The sequence below is a fragment of the Euleptes europaea genome, chromosome 3 (assembly GCF_029931775.1).
Source record: "Euleptes europaea isolate rEulEur1 chromosome 3, rEulEur1.hap1, whole genome shotgun sequence".
Lineage (NCBI taxonomy): Eukaryota > Metazoa > Chordata > Lepidosauria > Squamata > Sphaerodactylidae > Euleptes > Euleptes europaea.
In genome coordinates, this window is record NC_079314.1 from 113854122 (window position 1) to 113876129 (window position 22008).

Genomic DNA, 22008 nt, shown 5'->3' on the forward strand with positions numbered 1-22008 from the left:
TCTGCGTCAAGGGAGTTTGGGACTCAGGCCAAACTCCCCTCCCCCTTTTCTTCCTCCCGTCTCAAGCATCAAGATAATGTTGAAAAATCTGTGAAGCTTTGTATGTCTAAGGAGGAGGAGGGAATTCTTAACAGCCGACTTGTACAGCTGCACTTGTGGCAGTAGTTCTCATCTCCCTAATCCAGTGCCCTGACTGGTTGCCCTGATCCAAACAGTTTTACCCTCAGACATCCTCTTTCCCTCCTCCTTCCTGGAGAACCGTTCCTGGGTGAAGACATTCCCAACAATGTCTCTGCTGTTTTAATGACCATTGTATCTGGCTTCGAGGCCGAGCGGCAAAGGAATCCCAGCAGAGAACACGAGATCAGCTACCTGAGTCCTAGACCTGCTTCGTTGCCTTTTTGCATCTCGGGGCTTCAGCAATTATGGACGTGCAAAGGGTTTGGCCAGGCTGACGGCGGCTGCGGAGCACGTCTTTTCCCAAGGAATCTGTGTGAGTTTTTTTCCCCCTTTTCCTTCTTGGGTCTGTCCGTAGATCTCCCGCCTGTTCTCCTGACAAAGTCAATCCAGGTGTTTGCAGCTGTTGAGGCTTCCCTTTGAAAGGTCTGGTGTTTTCCCCCTCCCTGAAAGGAATTCCAACTTTGTTAAAGATAACTTTGAAACAATAGTCCGTAAGTGAAGCTTAAACCCCACCAGCGAGTCACACCCTCTGCCCCGGAAATATTTCCCCCTTACACCTCAAAAGGGGTTGGCTGGCAGGGGTGAAGGGAAAGTACTCTGCACATGCTCAGAAGCACTCTTTTCTTTCTCTGTTATGGGGCTCTTTTTAAAAACAGGTTCCGGAGCGAAGTGCTTGTGCACCCCAGCTCCGATTAAAACCCTGCAAAGTTGCCCTTTTGAAAGCAGATCCCCTTTTTCTGGCTCCATGATATAGCAAGTGAGATCCAGCAAATATTAGGCAGAGAACTAGATTCCTATTTAATCCCAGGTTTCGCTTGAGAGCCAAAGCAAGTGAGATGATACCTTTTTCAGGAAGCGAGTGTAGAAAATGCTGAAAACAAGCTGTGGAATCAGACAGATGTTTTTCGTCAGGCTGCCTTTTGTTCTGAAACAAATTAAATGCCACTTTGCTGGGATGGTGTCTGGACAACCTTTACTAGCCATTCCTGAATCAACAATGCTTTTTTTTTTCTTACTCAGAGGAATGAGAGACCAATCTGACATGAAAGGCATCAGTGTATATCTACTTGCCTGCCGGCATTTGGCACAGAGAGGCTGGCAAGAAGAGGTCTTTAAAATCATGGCTTAAAATGTATCTTTTCTTCCTCCCACCTCTTAAAAAAATGTTTTTAAAAAATGTGTAACACTCAGCCTGAGGAAGAGTTCTGGGGAATTTGAAAGCTTGACTGCTGTTTTGTGTCAATGTAGTTGGTTCTAGGGTTGCCAAACCCAGGTGGGGAAACTCATGGAGATTTGGGGATGGAGCCTGGGGAGGACAGGGACCTCAGTGGGGTACAATGTCACAGAGTCCACCCTCTAAAGCATCCATTTTCTCCAGGGGAATTTATCTCTGTAGTCTGGGGATGAGCTGTGATTCCAGGGGATCCCCAGATCCAACCTGGTGGCTGGCATCCCAAGTTGGTCTTAATAAAAGTTATTACATGGTTTGTGGTTTGAGTAGACCATACCGACCTTAATGGACTGATAGTCTGATTCCATATAAGGCCGCTTCATGTGTTCATCCTTAAATTATAAGCATGCTATCATTATAACATCCATCCCCAATAGCAAAGTTGCAAGTACGCATTTGTAGAAACTCTTTTCAACTTCCTAAGTGCATCTTTCTAATAAATCTGCTGCAAGGGTTATATATTAAATGACCAGGAATACCCCTTGGTATCCTTCCTCTATATACTAGGGAATAATGGTATTGGGGGAGCTGTATATTGCAGGACCAACATCAATGTTTTGGTGGCCATGTTAATCCTACAAAACAAAAAATATAGCAAGTGAGATAATTTATATTCATTTAAGGGGGGTGGTTTAAAAATGTAAACAGCATATTTTTCTTAAGCCGGATGTTCTGCAAAATATAAACTTTTCTGCAGCTGTACTGGTCCAAAAGCAAACCACAAACCATGAAATACCGAGTAATAATATATGCGAAATTCTAAAGAAAGTCAAACACAGTTTTTGGTAAACTAATGAACTTTCTCACGGGTGTTATCACTGTACTTCAACGAAAGTGAAAGTTGAAGCAAATTGAGAAGACTTGTCTGAAAAATCCAGGAAATCTCAAGGGAAGTGAACAGAGTTTGCATAAGATTAGCGGCATATCTTGGCATTAGTGGAAGGGTAGTTGGAGGATCATCTCTGATTTAACATCATATAATCAACTTATCAATATTCTCTTTATCCATAACATTACTATGCAAGAAGCATATCGCTCCTCTTATGAGTTCAGGTGAAAATTTATGCATAAAGGGTGGGGTAGAGGACGTGAACCATAATATTTTCAAAAAAACACCCTAAATCACTTACACATGGATACATATGAAGCTGCCTTATACTGAATCAGACCCTTGGTCCATCAAAGTCAGTATTGTCTACTCAGACCGGCAGCGGCTCTCCAGGGTCTCAGGCAGAGGTCTTTCACATCACCTACTTGCCCAGTCCCTTTAACTGGAGATGCCGGGGATTGAACCTGGGACCTTCTGCATGCCAAGCAAATGTTCTACCACTGAGCCACGGCCCTTCCCCTGAGCCACAGCCCCTCCCCTTGTTTAAAAGAGAACTGCCTAACAGAACATTATGTCTAGTTTGGCTAGCAAAACACCAATGAGGATTTTTGCATGCATTCGCCACCAAAGTTAGTGTTCTGCTAAACAATTCTCAATTTCTGAAAAATGTAAAAAGTGTTGTACCTCATACCTTAGAATTTTGTACCTTAAGTTCTTTTATGCATGGCTGTTTCACTCATGGTCACCTCTCCGACAACTTTGGGCCTTTGTTTTGATTATGCATGCCGTCTCCAACCGTCAGAAGTCGCCTCGCTCTCCCCCTGCATTTCCCTGCATTTTGTCAGCGTTTTCAGAGACCTGTTTTATTTTGAATTTGAAAACGCAGGCAAAATGTGGGGAAATATAGGGGGAGAGGGAGGTGACCTCTGACGGTCAGAAATGGCATGCATAATCAAAACAAAGACCTGAAGTAGGCAAAGGGGTGACCGTGAGGGAAACAGCCATGCTTGAAAGGCCTAAGTATGTGAGAGTTCTCAGACATCTGGAAACTCTGTCCTGAAGGTTCTTCCTCACATTTCTGGTCAGAAAGGCAATGATCAAGAAGGAATCTCATACCATCTTCTGTCTTTCCTCAGGGACCCAATAAAATTAGACAGAATACAGAAGAAATCTCTTTGCTGTTGTTTTCTGCTGTCCACCATACACTTCTTTCTGTTGGTCTGGGGACTATGGTGACAGGAAGATGTTGGCTAGGAAGAGCATTATCCCTGAAGAGTATGTCCTTGCACGTATCGCTGCCGAGAACCTGGGCAAACCACGGATCCGGGACCACCCCCGCAAAGCTCGCTTCATTGCCAAGAACGGGGCCTGCAACTTGGCGCACAAGAATATCCGGGAGCAAGGTCGCTTCCTGCAAGACATCTTCACCACCTTAGTGGACCTCAAATGGCGCCACACCTTGGTGATCTTCACCATGACCTTCCTCTGCAGCTGGCTGTTCTTCGCCATGATGTGGTGGCTGGTGGCCTTCGCCCACGGAGACATGAACTATCCATGCATTCAGAACGATGACATGAGCGACTGGAAGCCATGTGTGACTTGTGTCAGGTAAAGGGTGGCTGTAAGATTCAAGAATACACTTTGTTTTGTTTTAATTTAGAAGACCATTTATAATCCCCCATAACTACAGAGAGGGTCTGAGATGCAATAAAATAAGAAATTAAACAAATCCAGGCAGCCGATCAGTTAAAACAAACTTGCTATGTAGCTCACTGAAGAAATGTGACTCATGAAAGCTCACACCCTGCCAGAAATTTTGTTAGTCTTTAAGGTGCTACTGGACTCTTGCTCTTTTCTACTTGGATTACTGTTAGCTGCTCGCCTCTATGATTTCTCTTTCTGTAAAGCATCTCTAAGAAGCCCTTCAGTCACATAGAAATCTTTGTCTTCCTCATAAGTGACATAGGGACATCAGTAGCGTCACTGTCTTCCTTTTTTCCTGCCGCCTCTTGGAGGGCTGCCAGCGGGAGACCTCCCACCACCCCAGGCTATGTATAAATTGGAAGATCTGCTTATGGATCTCACCCAGCTTAGATCCATGAGCTCCAGTATGCCTTTCACAGGACACAGACTTGATCTCAAGTGAGATCCACACACAGGGGGCTTTGGACAGGAGCAAGAAAGCATATGCTAATACTTCCCGTATCCATTGTCCACATTAATAATCTAGAGTTGGAGTTTGGCCCCATGTATACAGTTGTCAGGATCAAGTCTAAAATTTTGTTTGAACCTTAGCAGTAGACATTTACGTGTTTGAAATTTTCCCTGTATAAAGCAAAGTTCCATGGTATGGTTGGGCAAACTTAATGAAACTAAACAAGCTCGAGCCTGGTCAGTGTTTGGAAGAGAACTATCTTTGGGTTTCATGATAAAAGAAAGGCAAGATAGGCAGGAAATAGAGTTGCCAGTCCTTCTCCTATGGTGGGAAGTCTCCCACTGATCCCTGCTGTTGTCCACCACCACTCTGAGTGGCAGTGGGGGGGGAGACATCAGAGTCCTTTGTGCCATTACATCACTTCCAGGTGCAACCCAGAAGTGACAATGGGTAGCTCTATGAATTGCTGGAAATGTTACTTTTCCCCCAGCAATTCCTAGAGCTACACATTGTCACTTCCAGGTTGTACCTGGAAGTGATGTAGTGACATCAGCGACATCACATTTCCCTGCCCCCCAACCCTCCTGCTGGTTGCCCAGCTCAGCCTGGCAATGCTAAAATGAAATAAGCAATATAGAATCATAGAATAGAATCATAGAATCATAGAGTTGGAAGGGACCACCAGGGTCATTTAGTCCAACCCCCTGCACAATGCAGGAAATCCACAACCACCTCCCCCCTACACCCCCAGTGACCCCCACTCCATGTCCAGAAGATGGCCAAGATACCCTCCCTCTCATAATCTGCCTAAGATCATAGAATCAGCATTGCTGACAGATGGCCATCTAACCTCTTCTTAAAAACCTCCAGAGAAGGAGCACTCACCACCTCCCGAGGAAGCCTATTCCACTGAGGAACCTCTCTAATGGTTAGAAAATTCTTCCTAATGTCTAGACGGAAACTCTTTTGATTTAATTTCAACCCATTGGTTCTGGTCGGACCTTCTGGGGCAACAGAAAACAACTTGGCACCCTCCTCTATATGACAGCCCTTCAAGTACTTGAAGATGGTTATCATATCACCTCTCAGCCTTCTCCTCTTCAGGCTATATATCTCCCTCCATATAGAAGGTGGTCGCCTACTTCTTGGCATGCTATATATTCAGGACTTTTATTTGTAAGGGAACCTTCAGACACGTTTACAACCCCTGGCCTCACGTGTAGCCTGGTGCGGTACAACCCAAGAAAAACTTGCTCATATGATTCAGTTACATAAACTGTCTCACAGTCCTACCATACTCACGCTTCCCTAATGGATATCTTGGCTGGCCAATCAAACTGATCATGGTGTGCCATTTTTCCCCTCCTTCCCGCACAGGTCCTTTATCTCTGCTTTCCTCTTCTCCATCGAGGTCCAGGTGACCATTGGTTTCGGGGGCAGAATGATGACAGAAGAGTGCCCCATCGCCATCTTGGTCTTGATCGTTCAGAACATCGTGGGCTTGATTATCAATGCCGTCATGCTCGGGTGCATCTTCATGAAAACGGCCCAGGCACACCGGAGAGCAGAAACCCTGATCTTCAGCCGGAATGCAGTCATTGCCGTTCGTAATGGCAGGCTCTGCTTCATGTTCAGGGTGGGGGACCTGAGGAAAAGCATGATCATCAGTGCCTCAGTGAGAATCCAAGTAGTAAAGAAGACCACTACGCCTGAAGGAGAGATCATCCCTATCCATCAGCAAGATGTTCCAGTTGACAATCCCCTTGAAAGCAACAATATTTTCCTTGTGGCCCCCTTAATCGTTTGTCACATCATCGACAAGCGGAGTCCTCTTTATGACATCTCTGCCAACGACTTGGCCAGCCAAGACCTCGAAATCATTGTCATACTTGAAGGAGTGGTAGAAACCACCGGGATCACCACCCAAGCGAGAACGTCCTATATAGCGGAAGAGATCCTCTGGGGCCATCGCTTTGTACCCATCGTAACAGAAGAGGAAGGGACCTATGCGGTTGATTACTCGAAATTTGGCAATACGACCAAAGTGGCGGCTCCACGCTGCAGCGCCAAGGAGCTTGACGAGAAGCCTTCCATCCTGATCCAGACGCTCCAGAAAAGCGAGTTGTCCCATCAGAACTCCTTGCGGAAACGTAACTCCATGCGGCGGAACAACTCCATGCGGCGGAACAACTCCATCAGAAGGAACAACTCCTCTTTCATTGTGCCCAAGGTCCAATTCATAACACCAGAAGGGAATCAAAATGCAGAAGAGACATGACAGGTCTCGTGTGATCAAATGTAGCTCTTTTGTAGAAATGGGGATGTTATTTTTTATTCATGTTAAAAACGCCAGTTCTTAACTTGGTGGGGAACATAATGGGATTGGGGGTTATTTATTATATTGAAAGCATTGAGTCAAGGGAAGTACAGATACTAAGGTGATAGACCTTTCTCTGGGCTGTACCACATCAGACTATTGGGAGGTTATGTGATAGAATGGTTTCCCATATAAAATATCTCATAAACTCAAAGTGCTGCATGTTCAGGAAAAGTTCAACCCCTTTGCCCTGACATGCTAGTTTTCCATGTGGAGGGGATTTAGACAATGGGAAAACATTCAGTTATGTGATCAGCCTGAATTGGTACAGCCCATACATAGGCTTGCCACTACAGTGAGAATAGGGTTTCCAGGTCCTCACTTACCACCAGCCGGAGCTTCCTTGTAGTGGTGGTGGTGGGGAGTAATTTGCGCGCACACAATGCATGTGTGCAATAATGTCCCTCCTGGGTTTACCCCAAAAGTGACAGGAATGCTTTAGCACTCTCTCAAAAGGCTCTATGGAAACCATCGAGTTTTTTGGAGGAATGTGCTACAGTGTCTCCATCACTTCCTGGTTACTCCAGAAGTGATGTGGATGCTCTAGCAAATTCCTCCAAAAACTCTATGGTTTCCATAGAGCTTTTTGAGGGGTGTGTTACAGCATCCCCATCACTTCCGGGTAAACGCCGAAGGGACAGTATTTCGCTGTGCACTGCCCTGCATGCGGGTGGATTGCCCTGCCCTTCAGCTGGCCTGCTTTCTCCGCCAACCAGCTGAGGGCCAGCAGGCAGGCCCATTAATTGCATGGATGGATGCTCTCACTTAGAGTTCCCATTTGCTCGTTAATGGCGGGCAATTGCCTGCCATTAATGAGCAAATGGTAACTCTAAGTGAGAGCATCCATCCATGCAGTAGTAAGTACAAGTGGCTTCCCACATTACATTTCTGTGACCTAGGCCTGTCTCTACAGTATCTGAATGTGATGTAGGATTGCCAATTATATTCAACGAGCAATTAGCAACTACTTGAGGCCGCCTCTGAGAAGAGTTCAGAAACTTCAGCTGGTTCAGAATACAAGTTCTTAACTGGGAATTGCTCCCCTGAATACTAGGCCTGACTGAAGCAGGCAGCAGAATTAGATGGTATGATTCTGAGGTGGCAAAACGAGTGATACCACTTAAAACTGAGCGGGGAGGGCATCACATTTCTGTTGCTCCCCAAATCTAAAAAGTCCTGACAAAACAAAAAGGAAGGTTTTAGCCTAGGCCTTGGCATCTTGTGCTAGCTTTCCACCTGTAGGGAATTACTAACATTACTACATATTAATGTATAATTGTTTGAAAATATGATCTCGTTTTTGTAGTCTGAAATGGTGTCGTCCATTCTACCAACTCAGTTCTCAGCCACCTCATAACCACGTCATTGTGCTGCATGTGCAAACCACACCTAAGGCCTGGTTCACTCATAGGTTTAGCTGCTTAGCCGCTCTAGTGGACAACCTCCGCTGCTCCATCCCCCGCACTGGCTTGATGTAGCAGCAGGAGGGGAAAATGGAGGAGGAATGATGTGCCTCGACATCACAGTGTTTTCCTCGACGTCACAGTGTTTTCCAGAAGTGACGTCAGTGCATCGTGCGACACTCTAGGAATCCCCACCCCAACCTCTATGGTTTTTACCATAGGGATTACGGAAATTTCTTGAGTTTCATACGATGCGTTGACATCACAGCTCACGAAAGCTCATGCTAGGACAAAGAAGGGTTTCTCTGGCAGGAGAGAGAGAGAAAGGGCGAAAACGCATGGTCGCTTTAGCCTCCTTTATTCCCTGTTTCAGCCAGGATTCAGCCAGGATCAAACGCATGCGTTTCACCGAACGAGCGTTCGATCCTGGCCAAATCCTGGCCGAAACAGGAATAAAGGAGGCTAAAGCGCCCGTGCGTTTTCACCCAAAGAGAGCTGATCCCACCACTAAAGGGCTGAGCACAAGATATGTCTGCTTGGCCAAAAGTTGCGTACTCCAGCCATTAACAGTGTTGTACCAGAACACCTGAAGGGATGCATTCTCCCATCTGAACGTGCACATGCGCTGAGATCACCATGAGACTCCTCAGGGAGAAAAGAAGGCCACAAATCAACTCACTGGGTTTTCTGTTGTGGTGCCCAGAATGTGGAGAGTCCTCCCCAGAGGATGCTCGCTTGGCACTTATTCTTTTTCTTTCCCCCTTTCCTTTTCTTTTTAGTGCTCGGTGCCAAGCTAAATACGTTTTGTTTACACAAGCTTTTGGCGGGCCCTAGAACGGAATTGCTTTTCCCTTCGGTCTTTTCATTCTGGCTCATTCGGCTGCTGCTTTATCTCTCGCTGGGGGCAGAGGGCTGATTCTATTTTTGGTGTGGGGGGTATCCCCCCCCACTTAAGTTTCGTTACAGTTGGTTTTAGTTTTGTATTTGGTTTTGTATTTTGTTCACATGTACTTTTCAAATTTGACAATTGCATGCAACCCTTTGGTGACCAAACTTACCTTGTGGCACGTGCAGATGGGCTGACAGACATCTGGAGAATAAGACAAGGGGAATGTTACCTTGTTCTTGCAGAGACCAAAAGCATAGGGATATAAAAAACATGTGGTTCATAAGATACACAGCCCAACCACATGGTTGCACGAACACTGTGGTAAGTTACCAGCAGATACCATATGAATATACTTACGCAAATTTTCAAACATTGCAGTGTCCGGTAGAGAACTATTCTGAGGATCTCAGCTTATCTCTTGTAGGGCTATTAGATATCCAGTTTCCCAAGGGTGATCTTTTTCAATAAAGTCTTTTTCATTTCTTTTCATTGTCACAGTGTGTTGTTATGTTTGAAGTCAGAGGCATAAACTCTAGATGCTTCCCCCATAAGCCATTTAGATTGGAAGAGGCAGAATTTGTTCATGCTGTTTTTTTATGGAAAATCCAGACGACTTCATTAGCAGCTACTGCACTCCAGTATTTTCTGTGTTCTTTTACCAGCTTTTTAAAGACCTGATTTATGGCATTTCCCCCCCTCACTTGCAATGCACAGTGTCAGAGGTCCATGCGTGGACTAAAAAAAAGTGCTACTGGGCCTTCGTGGGGCTATAGTCCTTTTAAATTTTCCTCCTGGTTTAAAGTAGCTGAATTGATTACTTCCTCTTCACTTTTCCTTAGTTTCATTACTGGTTTTCTCTTTGCAGCCAAAGAGATCCAGGGTTTTTTTCTTTATTTTTCAAAATCCTACTTTCAGTGATGACCCTCAAAAATAAAATAAAGTTAATGAGTAGTCCTTGGTCCTTTATGCATGGGTACTTTCACTCATGTTTGCCCCTGGACTGGGGTGTTTCTTGGAGTTATGCATGAGTTTTCCCTCCATTAGATATGACCTTGCACCCAGTCCTTGCAAATCCTGGGTCTTCCCTTTCCTGTTATAACCCGATCCTTCGATCTCCCCTGAGATCAGCCCAAGTGAAATCACCATGCAAAAGCCAAAGCACAGTTAAGAACTTGAGCCTGGTTTCAACCAGGGAGGGCAGACTAGAAATATAAACAACAAACAACAACAACAACAGAAGAAGAAGAAGAAGAAGAAGAAGAAGAAGAAGAAGAAGAAGAAGAAGAAGAATAGTTGGTTTTTATATGCTGACTTTCTCTACCACTTAAGGGAGAATCAAACTGGCTTACAATCACCTTTCCCTCCCCACAACAGACACCCTGTGAGATGGGAATGGGGGTTGAGAGAGCTGTGACTAGCCCAAGATCACCCAGCTGGCTTCATGTGTAGGAGTGGGGATACCAAACCAGTTCACCAGATTAGCCTCCGGCGCTCCTGTGGAGGAGTGGGGAATCAAACCTGGTTCTCCAGATCAGAGTCCACCGCTCAAAACCACCGCCCTTAACCACTACACCACACTGGCTCTCACTACAGCACTACAGCCAATTACTAAGAAGCATTTCACGGACAGGACTCAAATGCTTCCTGCTTTTTGTCTCCCACATGGAGTTCTATTTTCTGAGCATACATTGTCACATAAAAATAGGTTTTAAAAAATGCTTGGATTTCTCCCCCACCCCATTCCTTTTAAAGACCTCAGTTGGTTTTTAAAACGACACTTGGGTTTCCACCAAGGAGAGAGGGGAACTGGACATTTTTCTCAGAGTAAGCACTACAGCCGATTACAAAGTGGCGTTTCATGGGCGGGGACTCAAATGCTTCCTGAATTGAGCTTGGTGACTTTGCTGGTGCATAACAATTTTTGGATTTGCAACAGAAAAGTGTGAGTCAAGCGAGCATCGAACCCCAAGTAAATCTTCCATGCATAAACGACCCTTCAGCTGCAAAAACCAAAGAGGCATTTAATGCAGGAAGAAAATAGTGGGTGGGGGGCAGAACTGCCAGTCCCCAGGTCAGGGTGAAGAATCCCCTGCCCACATGTTCAGTTGCCCGCTGCCCCTCCAAGTGGCAGTGGGGGGGAATGCTAATGTCAGCTGCGTTGCTACATCACTTCCAGGGGGGGGGAAATGGAAGTGACAAGGGTAGCTCTAGGAATCGCTAGAAACTCTATGGTAAAACCGTAGAGTTTCCACTGATTCCTAGAGCTACCCTATGTCATTTCTAGGGTTTTCCCATAACCGATGTGTGGACCCAGTCGACATCACATACCCCTCATATCCTGGTCCCCAATGATTCTGCCTCCATTCCACCTACTGGGGAATATTGCCACCTGATCCTTCTCCTCTCCCATCTATCAGTGGAATAGTCATGACTTGGCCTCTCTGTGATAGGAATCTGCACTCCATGTTTCCAAGGGCAAACTGATTATGGAACACATTACTCCAGCTCTTCATAGGTTAATGTAGTTTGGTCACAAGGCTATACCATTCCGTACATGAAAAATATTTCCCACAATCTCAGAATCTCTCTTCTTCCCCTCAGCCAACGCCTTCAGCTGGCCCCCTAGACCAAAAAAAAAAAATATTCCTCACCCAAAATGCACCGAGGAGGGCAAATCCATGGTGTTTAGGGTTGCCAGCTCTGGGTTGGGAAATTCCAGGGGATTTGGGGGTGGAGCCTGGGGAGTGTGGGGTTTGGGGAGGGGAGGGAGCTCAGTGGAGTATATTTCCATAGAGTCTACCCTCCAAATCAGCCATTTTCTCCATGGGAACTGATGTGTGTAGTCTAGAGATCAGTTGTAATTCCACAAGATCTCCATGGAGGTTGGCAACCCTAATGGCATCATACCTATTTCTCAACTCCCGTCCCTTTCTTGCCTCCCATGTCAAATTTTAGATGGTGACTTCCTCAGGGCAGAGACCTATCTTCATGTACTCTGCGCACAGCACCATGAACATTGAGCCCTGCTCCATTATGAATAGGGTTGCCAACCTCCAGGAGATCTCCTGCTATTACAATGGATCGCCAGGTGATAGAGATCAGTTCCTCTGGAGAAAATGGCTCCTTTGGCAATTGGACTCTATGGCATTGAAGTCCCTCCCCTCTCCAAACCCTGCCTTCCTCAAGATTCAACCCAAAATTCTCCAGGTATTTCCCAGAGTTGGCATCCCTAAGTGTGACATATTTTATGAACGATTCCGTGGCTGAAAATAGAAATTGTATGTAATTTCAGACAGCTTGGGGGAAGGCGGTCATGTCCTCTCCATATCACCCAAAATGGCACACTGGAAATAGTGTCTATGTTCTAAAATGTTCCTTGTAACTGAAAAACCAGCTATTAAGGCAGAATTCACACATCACTGGATATTGTGCTATAATCATAATGCACAATTTAGGGATGCCAACCTCCAGGTGAGGCCTGGAGATCTGGAATGACAACTGATCTCCAGACTACAGCGATCAGTTCCACTGGAGGAAATGGTGGCTTCGGAGGGTGGACTTTCCCTTTCCTCCCCAAACCTCAGCATTCCCAGAGTTCCAACCACAAACCTCCAGGAATTTCCCAACCTGGAGTTGGCAACCCAACTCACAACTGGATTTCCCTGTTTGGACAAGGCTGTCCTGTTGCCAGTGTTTGCTATCAGGGAATGATATGTGGGTGTTGTTTCACTCCTCCTTATGGTTGCTAACCTCCTGTTAGAGCCTGGAGATAGCCTTGAATTACAATTAATCTCCAGGTTATAGAGATCAGTTCCCCTGGAGAAAATGGTTGCTTTGGAGGTTGTACTCTATGGTGCTGAACTTCCTCCCCTCCCGAAACCCTGCCCTCTCCATGCTCCACCCCCAGATCTCCAGGCATTTCCCAACCTTGAGTTGGAAATAGGGCTTCCAGCTCCAGGTTGGAAATACCTGGAGATTTTGGGGGTGGAGCCTGAGGAGGGTGGGGTTTGGGAAGGGGGACTTCAGTGGAGTATAATGCCATAGAGTCCACCCTCCAAAGCGGCCATTTTCTCCAGGTGAACTGATCACTGTCGCCTGGCAATCAGTTGTAATCCCAGGAGATCTCCAGCTACCACCTGGAGGATGGCAACCCTACAAGTCCTCCTGAGTCATCTCCGTAATGATGGTGGAAACTACTTCAAAATAAGTGATTCTAAGTTTTGCAGGTCTAGAGCAGACTTCAAAATAGTGCTTGGCAAAATATGAAAAGAGGGAGAAATTACTAAAAGGACAGCTATTATTGTTCAGAAAAGATATATTTTTGAAGAGCAGTCAGTAATTTTACATTTGAAAAGAAGTGTGGAAGGAGACATCAGGTTCTAAAAATTAGATTTGCAATCAGGTTTTGCTTCCTTGTAATCAACCGAACTTCAAAATAAGACTGTTCTCTAATGTCCAACTTCTCAATGCACCGCGGCGATAGACTCAGATAACTGAGGCCTTCAAACCCCAGTAGAACTGAATATTTTCATATCCTTTGCGATGGCAGAAGCGTAACGCCACTGATTAGTCATCTCTTCAGAGGTGGAATGAACACGGGCTTTTTCAGCAAGTACATAAAAAGACGGTCCTAATCATGAACTGGGGGTCCAGGCAACCAAAACACCCCGCCTTCTGACAGATGTCAATCAAACAGAGAAGTAAAAAAGCAGGATGACAGCTAGGTTTTTTTTTTTAATCTCTTCATCATGTTCTCCTAAAAGTCATTGTTTTTCAAAGAGCAAAAGGCCTCACAGGTCTTTTATGCATGTCTAGGGCTGCCAGGCCCCTCTTCGCAACCGGCGGGAGGTTTTTGGGACGGAAGCCTGAGTTTGGGGGGACTTCAGTGCCATAGAGTCCAATTGCCAAAGCGGCCATTTTCTCCAGGTGAACTGATCTCTATCGGCTGGATATCAGTTGTAATAGCAGGAGATCTCCGGCTAGTACCTGGAGGTTGGCAACCCTATGCATGGCTGTTTTACTCGCCGTCACCCCTCCAACGACTTTAGGCCTTTGTGTTGATTATACATGCCGTTTCCGACCATCAGATGTCGCCTCGCTCGCCCCCTGCATTTCCCCATGTTTTGCCCGCGTTTTCAAAGACCTGCTTTATCTCGAATTTGGAGTCTGGGAAGGGATTGCCCCCTGAGAATTGCTCCGTTAGTCTGTCTAGCTAGTGATGTAGTTAGGACACTATCTCTGTCTCTCCTTTTCACTATCAAATATGTTATTTCCTGAATAAAGCTTTGTCTACATTTCAATCGGGTTGTGCACCTTTGCTGGTGTGAATTACTCTGCCGACGCATTTGAACCCAGATCTCTAGACACTATGCCGCACTAGCTGGTTCCTAGAAATCACATCTTGGCCACATGTCCTTGAGAGCAGGACATCATTTGAGCCACTTCTCACAAGCCCTGGAATCCATTTCCAGGTCTAGATTTCAACTCCAAAGTCTATGAAGTTATAATAGACTGCCCCTGTGCAAGTGCAGAGTGCCCCCCTTCTTGACTGAGTAGCCGCAGCCGGTTCTCATGCACATCTGGGTTAAGGCTTTCCAGATCCGATAGGGCTCCTTTCAGAAAGTCCGAAACTCTGTACTTCTTTTTTTAGAAATTATCCACCCCTTAAGAGCGATGCCAGAATCAGCAGTATTTCACCAGCAAGCCAAAAACTGCTTTAATCACCTTGCAAGAAAACGTGGGTGGTTATTTCTAGAGACCTGAGTTTATTTTCCAGAAGACTATTAAATAAATCGTTATTACAGAAATATTTATGACATTCTCTCTGCCCTGCCGCAAATAATGGTTTCAAAATAAGTGTCTCAAGAGGAACTAAACCCCAACAACCCAAATTTAATAAATTACTGTAAACTAATACCCCTCTTTATATCTGCAGACCATGCTCACAGTCTAAACTTGCATTGAGATATGCTGCACAGTGAAATTTTCGATCCCCACCCCCAGCGCACCGCAGTTGTATATATTAGGAAATTCTTTCCTATTCCCTTTTTCAACAAAGATCTGTTAGTGCAGTGGGAATCGGCCCTGAGTTGTGTGTGTCTTTTTAAATCAACAACCAAAAAAGGTTGATTTACTCAACCCTTAGATAAATCAAAGGAAAACCAGTTGTCCACATGGGTGGATCTAGATTTTCCAGCTGTCACTTGGCTCCCACCCAACGAAAATTCCCCAGATTCCCCTGTACCCAACACCAACTAAGTTACCTGGGAGTGATCTCTCTCCCCACAGAATAGTTTGGTTGTCTGTATGACCCTGCCATGCACTAGGGAGAATTTTCACATGTCTCTCTCAGTCCCTCCTCTTTGGTAAAACATGTGATATATGCCACAGCCTTCAGTCTGCAAAGGTGTTAATGATAGAAGAAGAAGAAGAGTTGCTTTTTATATGCCGACTTTCTCTACCACTTAAGGGAGAATCAAACCAGCTTACAATCAGCTTCCCTTCCCCTCACCACAACAAACACCCTGTGAGGTAGGTGGAGTCAAGAGAGTTCATAGAGAACTGTGACTGGCCCAAAGTCACCCAGCTGGCTTCATGTTTAGGAATGGGGAAACCAACCTGGTTCACCAGATTAGAGTCCACCGCTCCAAACCACTGCTCTTAATCACTACACCATGCTGGATAGGATGTTATGGAGGTCATTAATTCATAGTAGGACTGTTGAATTAAAAAAAATTCGGTATAGTTCGGATTCGGCTGAATTCGGCCCGTTTAGATTCGGGATATGCCAAAGTCCGAACTCCCCCACTTCAGGTCCGTGCAATTCGGCAGGAATTAAAGTTCAGGGAAAAAATTCGGCCGAATAAAGCCATTAAAAACACAACCGCGCCTTTCCGCGGCTCTGGGGGGGGGGCATTTTTGGGGGTAGAGGTCCCAAACTTTGAGCGGAGCTTCAAAGGACGCTTCTTGAAAGACCCCCCAAGTTTTGTAAAGATTGGGTCAGGGGGGGCTGAGATATGGGCCCCGAAAGGGGTCCCCCCACCCTTAATGTGCATCTCTGAGCAGAGCTTGCCGCCCACGCACAAAGCTCCCAGCCCCGACAAACAGCTGAGAAGTTTGCAAAGCATTGCAACACAACTGCAAGCAACACGACTGCAAAAGCAACACAACCTTGCAAGCAACACCTTTGCAACTGTGCAAAGCAACACCTGACACCTGGGAGTTTGCAAACCATGGAAAGAGACAGAGGCAGCTAGCTATGCATAATGAGCAGGGGTGGAATTTCCCCTTTTGCATGGGACTCCAAATGCATTCTTTAAGTCACCATTTGAAAACAAGTTTTGAGCAAGCATCCAAATAGACCTAACCGCTCTTATGAATGAGGGAAAACCTGAAGACACACAACTGAAACCCCCCCTCAAACCAGGGAGAGACTCGAGGGGGAACACACACCCCAGGCAGAACAGGCAAAAGCCCCCTTTGGCTTCCCCCCCACCCACAGAAACTGCTCCCTCCCCACACACACACAGACTCTGCTTCCCCCCCACACACACACACACAGGAGAAAAATTATAGATTAAAGCCCCCAAAGGGGTCTTACTGTGGCTGTCTTCTGTTCCATCAGGAGGGGCTGGGGAGGACTCGGTAATCCAAGATGATTCCATTTAGGCACGGGACGTTTTGCTCTGGAGATGCATACTGATCCATTCATCCCAATAGGGAAAAGGGGAAAGGGGAAAACCCGTATCTCGGGACCCCCTGTCCCAATGTTTACAAAACTTGGGTGGTCTCTTAAGAAGGCTTGTCTGAAGCTCCGCTCAAAGTTTGGGATCTGCACCCCCAAAAATGCACCCCCTGCAGCCACGGAAAGAGAAAAGGGGGGAGCCGATATTTCTGCCCCCACTGAACCCATCTTTACAAAACTTGGGTGGTATCTTAAGAAGGATTATATGAAGTTATGCTGAAAGTTTGGGGGCTGTATCCCCAAAAAAGCGCCCCCTGCAGCAACGGAAATGGAAAAGGGGGGAGGGAAAAGGGGTGGAGCTCATATCTTGAGACCCCCTGACCCAATGTTTACAAAACTTGGGGGATATCTTAAGAAGGCTTATCTGAAGCTCCACTGAAAGTTTGGGGTCTGTACCCCCACAAATGTGCCCCCTGCAGCCATGGAAAGAAAAAAGGGGGAGCCCATATCTCAGGACCCCCTGACCCAATGTTTACACAACTTGAGTGGTCTCTTAAGGATTGTCTGAATCTCTGCTGAAAGTTTTGTCTGTACCCCAAAAAATACGCTCCCTGCAGCCACAGAAAGGAGCAAAAGTGCACATGCACCCCCCCACACACACACACGAAGATTTCCCTCTCTCTCTCTCTCTCTCTCTCCCCGGCCGGGCCGCACATCAGCTGATTCCTCCAGTACTCAATCCTGACTGATTGGCCAGAAGGAAACCCAGCTTGGCCACCGATTGGCCAGGGGAGGAGTATGCTGCTTACTGACGGTTATGCTGCTTACTGACGCCCCGAATTTACGAACTCGCTGAATTCGGCCCCCCCCCCCCCCGGTTGCCCTCCATTTTTGAGTTCGGTTCGTCCCGAACTAAAAACCACCGAATCAGGGGAAATTCGGCTGTTTTTCAGTTCGGGCTGAACCGAATCAACAGCCCTAATTCATAGCATCACCATGTTGGAAGAGACTCGATGGCACATACATACACACATACCCTATGGATAGGGTTGCCAAACTCAAGGTACTAGCTGGAGATCTCCCACTTTTACAACTGATCTCCAGGTGACAAAGATCAGTTCCCCTGGAGAAAATGGCCGCTTTGGCAATTGGACTCTATGGCATTGAAGTCCCTCCCCTCCTCAACCCGGCCCTCCTTAGGCTCAACCCCAAAAATCTCCAGGTATTTCCCAATCTGGAGCTGGCAACCCTACCTAGGGTGTATCTCTCAGCCAGGCAGGAGATACTCCCCTGTGAGAATCTTACACAAACATTTACCATCCCCAAGGTGGAGCATGACACTCTCTCAGAACTATAACTGATCTCCGGACTACACAGATCTGTCTCCCTGGAGGAAATGGCAGCTTTGATGGACGGACTCTATCCCAACCTGGATCTGGCAACCCTTCTCCCCCATCCCCCGCTGGTGGTCAGGGGGGACCTGGCGACCCTAGACCAACCTGGAGGTTGGCAACCCTCTCAAAAAGAGGAAGGGCGTTCTTTTCCTGACTCGTGAGATGCGCCACCACTGTGGGAACAGTTATCCTGAGCGAAGAGGCATCCCTTAAATCAGGGTCATCGGAGAGGCCTGTGAGAACCAGACGACATTCACCTTTTCCTGAGGGCCACCAAGGAACACGCAAAGGAAAAATAACTGCGTGCTTCCTTGTAGTTATTACGTCCTCGGAGGCATTTCAGAGTCGCCAACCTATTCCTTTGGGTGGCTGCGCTTGGCGCACGAATCAAACAACGCACAGCCTTGTTAAAAACTGGTTCTCACACGTCGCAGAAGAGGCAAGCCGCCGACTCCCACCGGCTGCCGCTCAATGGGAACCCGGCGAAGGAAACCGCCTCAGGGTAGAAGGCTCAACCTCAGCTCCTCGGAGACGTGGGGGAAAGCATGGGTTGCCGGACAATGCACACGCTCCGTCTCATCTGGGCCTGACTACGTTTAAGGAGATAAAGCTTTCCCATGACCTATAGGGGACTCCGTGGGGCAGTTGACAGATGTTTCGTGTTAGAGAAGCTGGACGACTGAAGTCAACAGCCTCGAAAAATCCCAGCTTGGAAATAAATAAAAACGTTAACTAAGTGGCGGGGGGAGGGGGAGTAACCGGTAAAAACATGGTTGAGAAATCTGGAAAACAGGACCATTCTGAAGGGGTGTTTCTATGGAGAGATCTGAAAAACTCACTTCTCTCTTTTAAACCCTGGAAAGAGATTCTGACTTCCGGTTTCCCATTGGAAAACGCAAAATTAGTACCCTTGAGACGTAAATTTGCCAAGGAGTCCCCCCGTTTCAGCTCATCGCGAAATAATAATTAATTGCGAGTCACAGCAGGGAATAAATTAAGTGACTATGTGGGATTTCTGGTTTCTGCGCTTCTATTTCTCCATGTTATCAGTATGGGGTGTATTCTGGGCATGTGTTGGAAAGCATAGTTCTGCTGATCAATCAGCCTCTGAACAAGTTGCTGAAACTGCCATCTTTTACACACAAAAAAAGGTAAAGTCGAAATTTACACCATAACGCTGCGGTGAATTGGCACCGTTTCAATTTCTACCATTAGGCCACATTCCTGGCGTCATGATGGAATAGTGCAAAATGGCTCAGATTACAAATATAAATCAAAATACAGAGGTATACTTTTCCCAGTGTCAGTAATAGAAGAAGAAGAGTTTGGTTTTTACACCCCACTTCCCTCTTCCTTTAAGGAGTCTCAAAGCGGCTTACAATCACCTTCCCTTCCTCTCCCCACGACAGGCACCTTGGGAGGTAGGAGGGACTGAGAGAGTTATGAAAGAACTGTGACTAGCCCAAGATCACCCCGCTGGCTTCATGTGGAGGAGTGGGGAAACCAACCCGGATCACAAGATTAGAGTCCGCCACTCATGTGGAGGCTTAGGGTTGCCAGGTCCCTCTTTGCAACCAGCGGGAGGTTTTTGGGGCGGAGCCTGAGGAGGGTGGGGTTTGGAGAGGGGAGGGACTTCAATGCCATAGAGTCTAATTGCCAAGGCAGCCATTTTCTCCAGGTGAATTGATCTCTGTCACCTGGAGATCAGTTGTAATAGCGGGAGATCTCCAGCTACCATTGCAACAAAACTAAATGTTGTAATTCCAGATCTCCTGGAATTACAACTGATCTGCAGACTACAGAGATCAGTTCTCCTGGCTGCTTTGGAGGGTGGACTCTATGGCATTATACTCTGCTGAGGTCCTTCACCTCCCCAAAACCTGCCTTCCCTATGTTCGACCCCCGAATCTCCAGGAATATCCCAACCCAGAGCTGGCAACCGTAAAACATTGTGAAAGACATTACTGAGTAATAAAAATGACTGCCACATCTGTCCATCACATTTTTATCCCAGCCTTTGCCCAAGGAACTTAGGGTAGGGACTTGGCTCTCCCCTCTCTTCTGTTTTATTCTCACAACAACCCTGTAGGTTACAGAGAGGGGGAGGGGAGAGAAAGATTGTGTGTGTAAGTGCCGTCAAGTCCCTTCCGACTCATGGCGACCCTATGAATCAATATCCTCCAAAACGTCCTATCTTTAACAGCCTTGCTCAGGTCTTGCAAACTGAGGGCTGTGGCTTCCTTTACAGAGTCAATCCATCTCTTGTTGGATCTTCCTCTTTTCTTGGTGCCTTCAACTTTTCCTAGCATGATTGTCTTTTCCCGTGACTCTCGTCTTCTCACAATGTGACCCAACTACGATAGCCTCAGTTTAGTCATTTTAGCTTCTAGGGTCAGTTCAGGCTTGATTTGATCTAGAACCCACTGATTTGTTTTTTGGGCAGTCCACGGTATCCGTAACACTCTCCTCCAACACCACATTTCAAAGGAATCTACAGAGAGAGAGAGATTACCCCAAGGTAATCCAAAAATATCTACAAATGGATCTTTAATCCAGCGATTCTTGATGGTTGCTGAAATCTCCTCTCCCCCACTACCCAAAAAATCTGGAAAACAACCCATGAAAACCATGGTTATTACAGAATACATCTTGGTATTTCATCTTAAAAGTGCGAACTTAATATCAGAATCAACCGAGGTGGTTTGGTGGAACTGGTATCTGACCAGACCCATAGCACAAATCTAAGCAATGTCCTTTAAGACTCTGCCATGACTTTCGACCTCACTCTTATCACAGAGGGGAGCCCGAACAATTGAGTCTTAATTATCTCCCTCCTGGGACCCAATCCCATTTCCTCTTTCCCGAAGCGCCTCTGATTTCTCATGGCTGTTATTTCCCAGGAAGGACATCGGAAAACAAATGATCATGAAGCGGATCCTTCAGTGCATTCTGAAGGACCTCTGGGACTCTTTCAAGCACTGAACTTCCCAGCCAAGGTTTTCTGGTACATCCGCCACAATAATGCAATTAAAAGACTGCGCAGGCATGTGATGGTGGCGATTGTGGACACAATGGCTTTTCGGTTGAGGAAAAAAAGATGGGGGGATAGGATAGAGTTTTAGAAAATTATGCACAAGGACAGAGGGCATAATAATGAAATAAATGAACCCAATGAAATAAAGGGGCAATAAAGTCAGAACAGCCAAAAGGAAGTAACTTTACAAATAATTAAACTGTAGGATTCAATGTCAGTAAACATAGAATCACAGAATCATAGAGTTGGAAGGGACCACCAGGGTCATCTAGTCCAACCCCTGCACAATGCAAGAAACTCACAACTGCTCCCCTTCTACACACACCCAGTGATCCCTACTCCATGCCCAGAAGATGGCCAAGATGCCCTCCCTCTCACCATCTGCTTAAGGTCATAGAATTGGCATTGCTGACAGATGGCCATCTAGCCTCTGCTTAAAGACCTCCAGGGAAGGAGTGCTTACCACCTCCCAAGGAACCTGCTCCACTGAGGAAGCACTCTAACTGTAGGAAGTACTTCCTAATGTCTAGACAGAAACACTTTTGATTTAATTTCAACCCATTGGTTCTGGTCCGACCATCTAGGGCAACAGAAAACAACTCGGCACCCTCCTCTCTATGACAGCCCTTCAAGTACTTGAAGATGGTTATCATATCCCCTCTCACTCTTCTCCTCTTCAGGCTAAACATACCCAGCTCCGTCAGCCTTTCCTCATAGGACATAATGATGGCCAATACCATAGATGGAATTAAGACACTTTCATGGAGGACCGATCTATTCGTAGCTGGGGCTGCAACCTCCAGGTGGGGCCTGGAGAACTCCCAGAATTACA

The 22008-nt window shown here is 46.4% G+C and overlaps 1 protein-coding gene across 1 annotated transcript; it reads left to right on the forward strand.

Annotated features, from left to right (window-relative positions):
• Nucleotides 1-3483: 3483 nt before the first annotated feature.
• KCNJ8 (potassium inwardly rectifying channel subfamily J member 8) lies at nucleotides 3484-6673 on the forward strand. Its single transcript, XM_056845946.1, has 2 exons — nucleotides 3484-3848; nucleotides 5773-6673. The coding sequence occupies exons 1-2, from the start codon at nucleotides 3484-3486 to the stop codon at nucleotides 6671-6673; spliced, it is 1266 nt and encodes a 421-aa protein (XP_056701924.1).
• Nucleotides 6674-22008: the final 15335 nt, after the last annotated feature.

Bases quoted from the DNA above. Each gene is read 5' to 3' on its own strand.
- KCNJ8 (XM_056845946.1), top strand. From the start codon at position 3,484: ATGTTGGCTAGGAAGAGCATTATCCCTGAAGAGTATGTCCTTGCACGT. The intron at 3,849-5,772 runs GTAAAGGGTGGC...CTTCCCGCACAG, and splicing joins CCATGTGTGACTTGTGTCAG to GTCCTTTATCTCTGCTTTCC.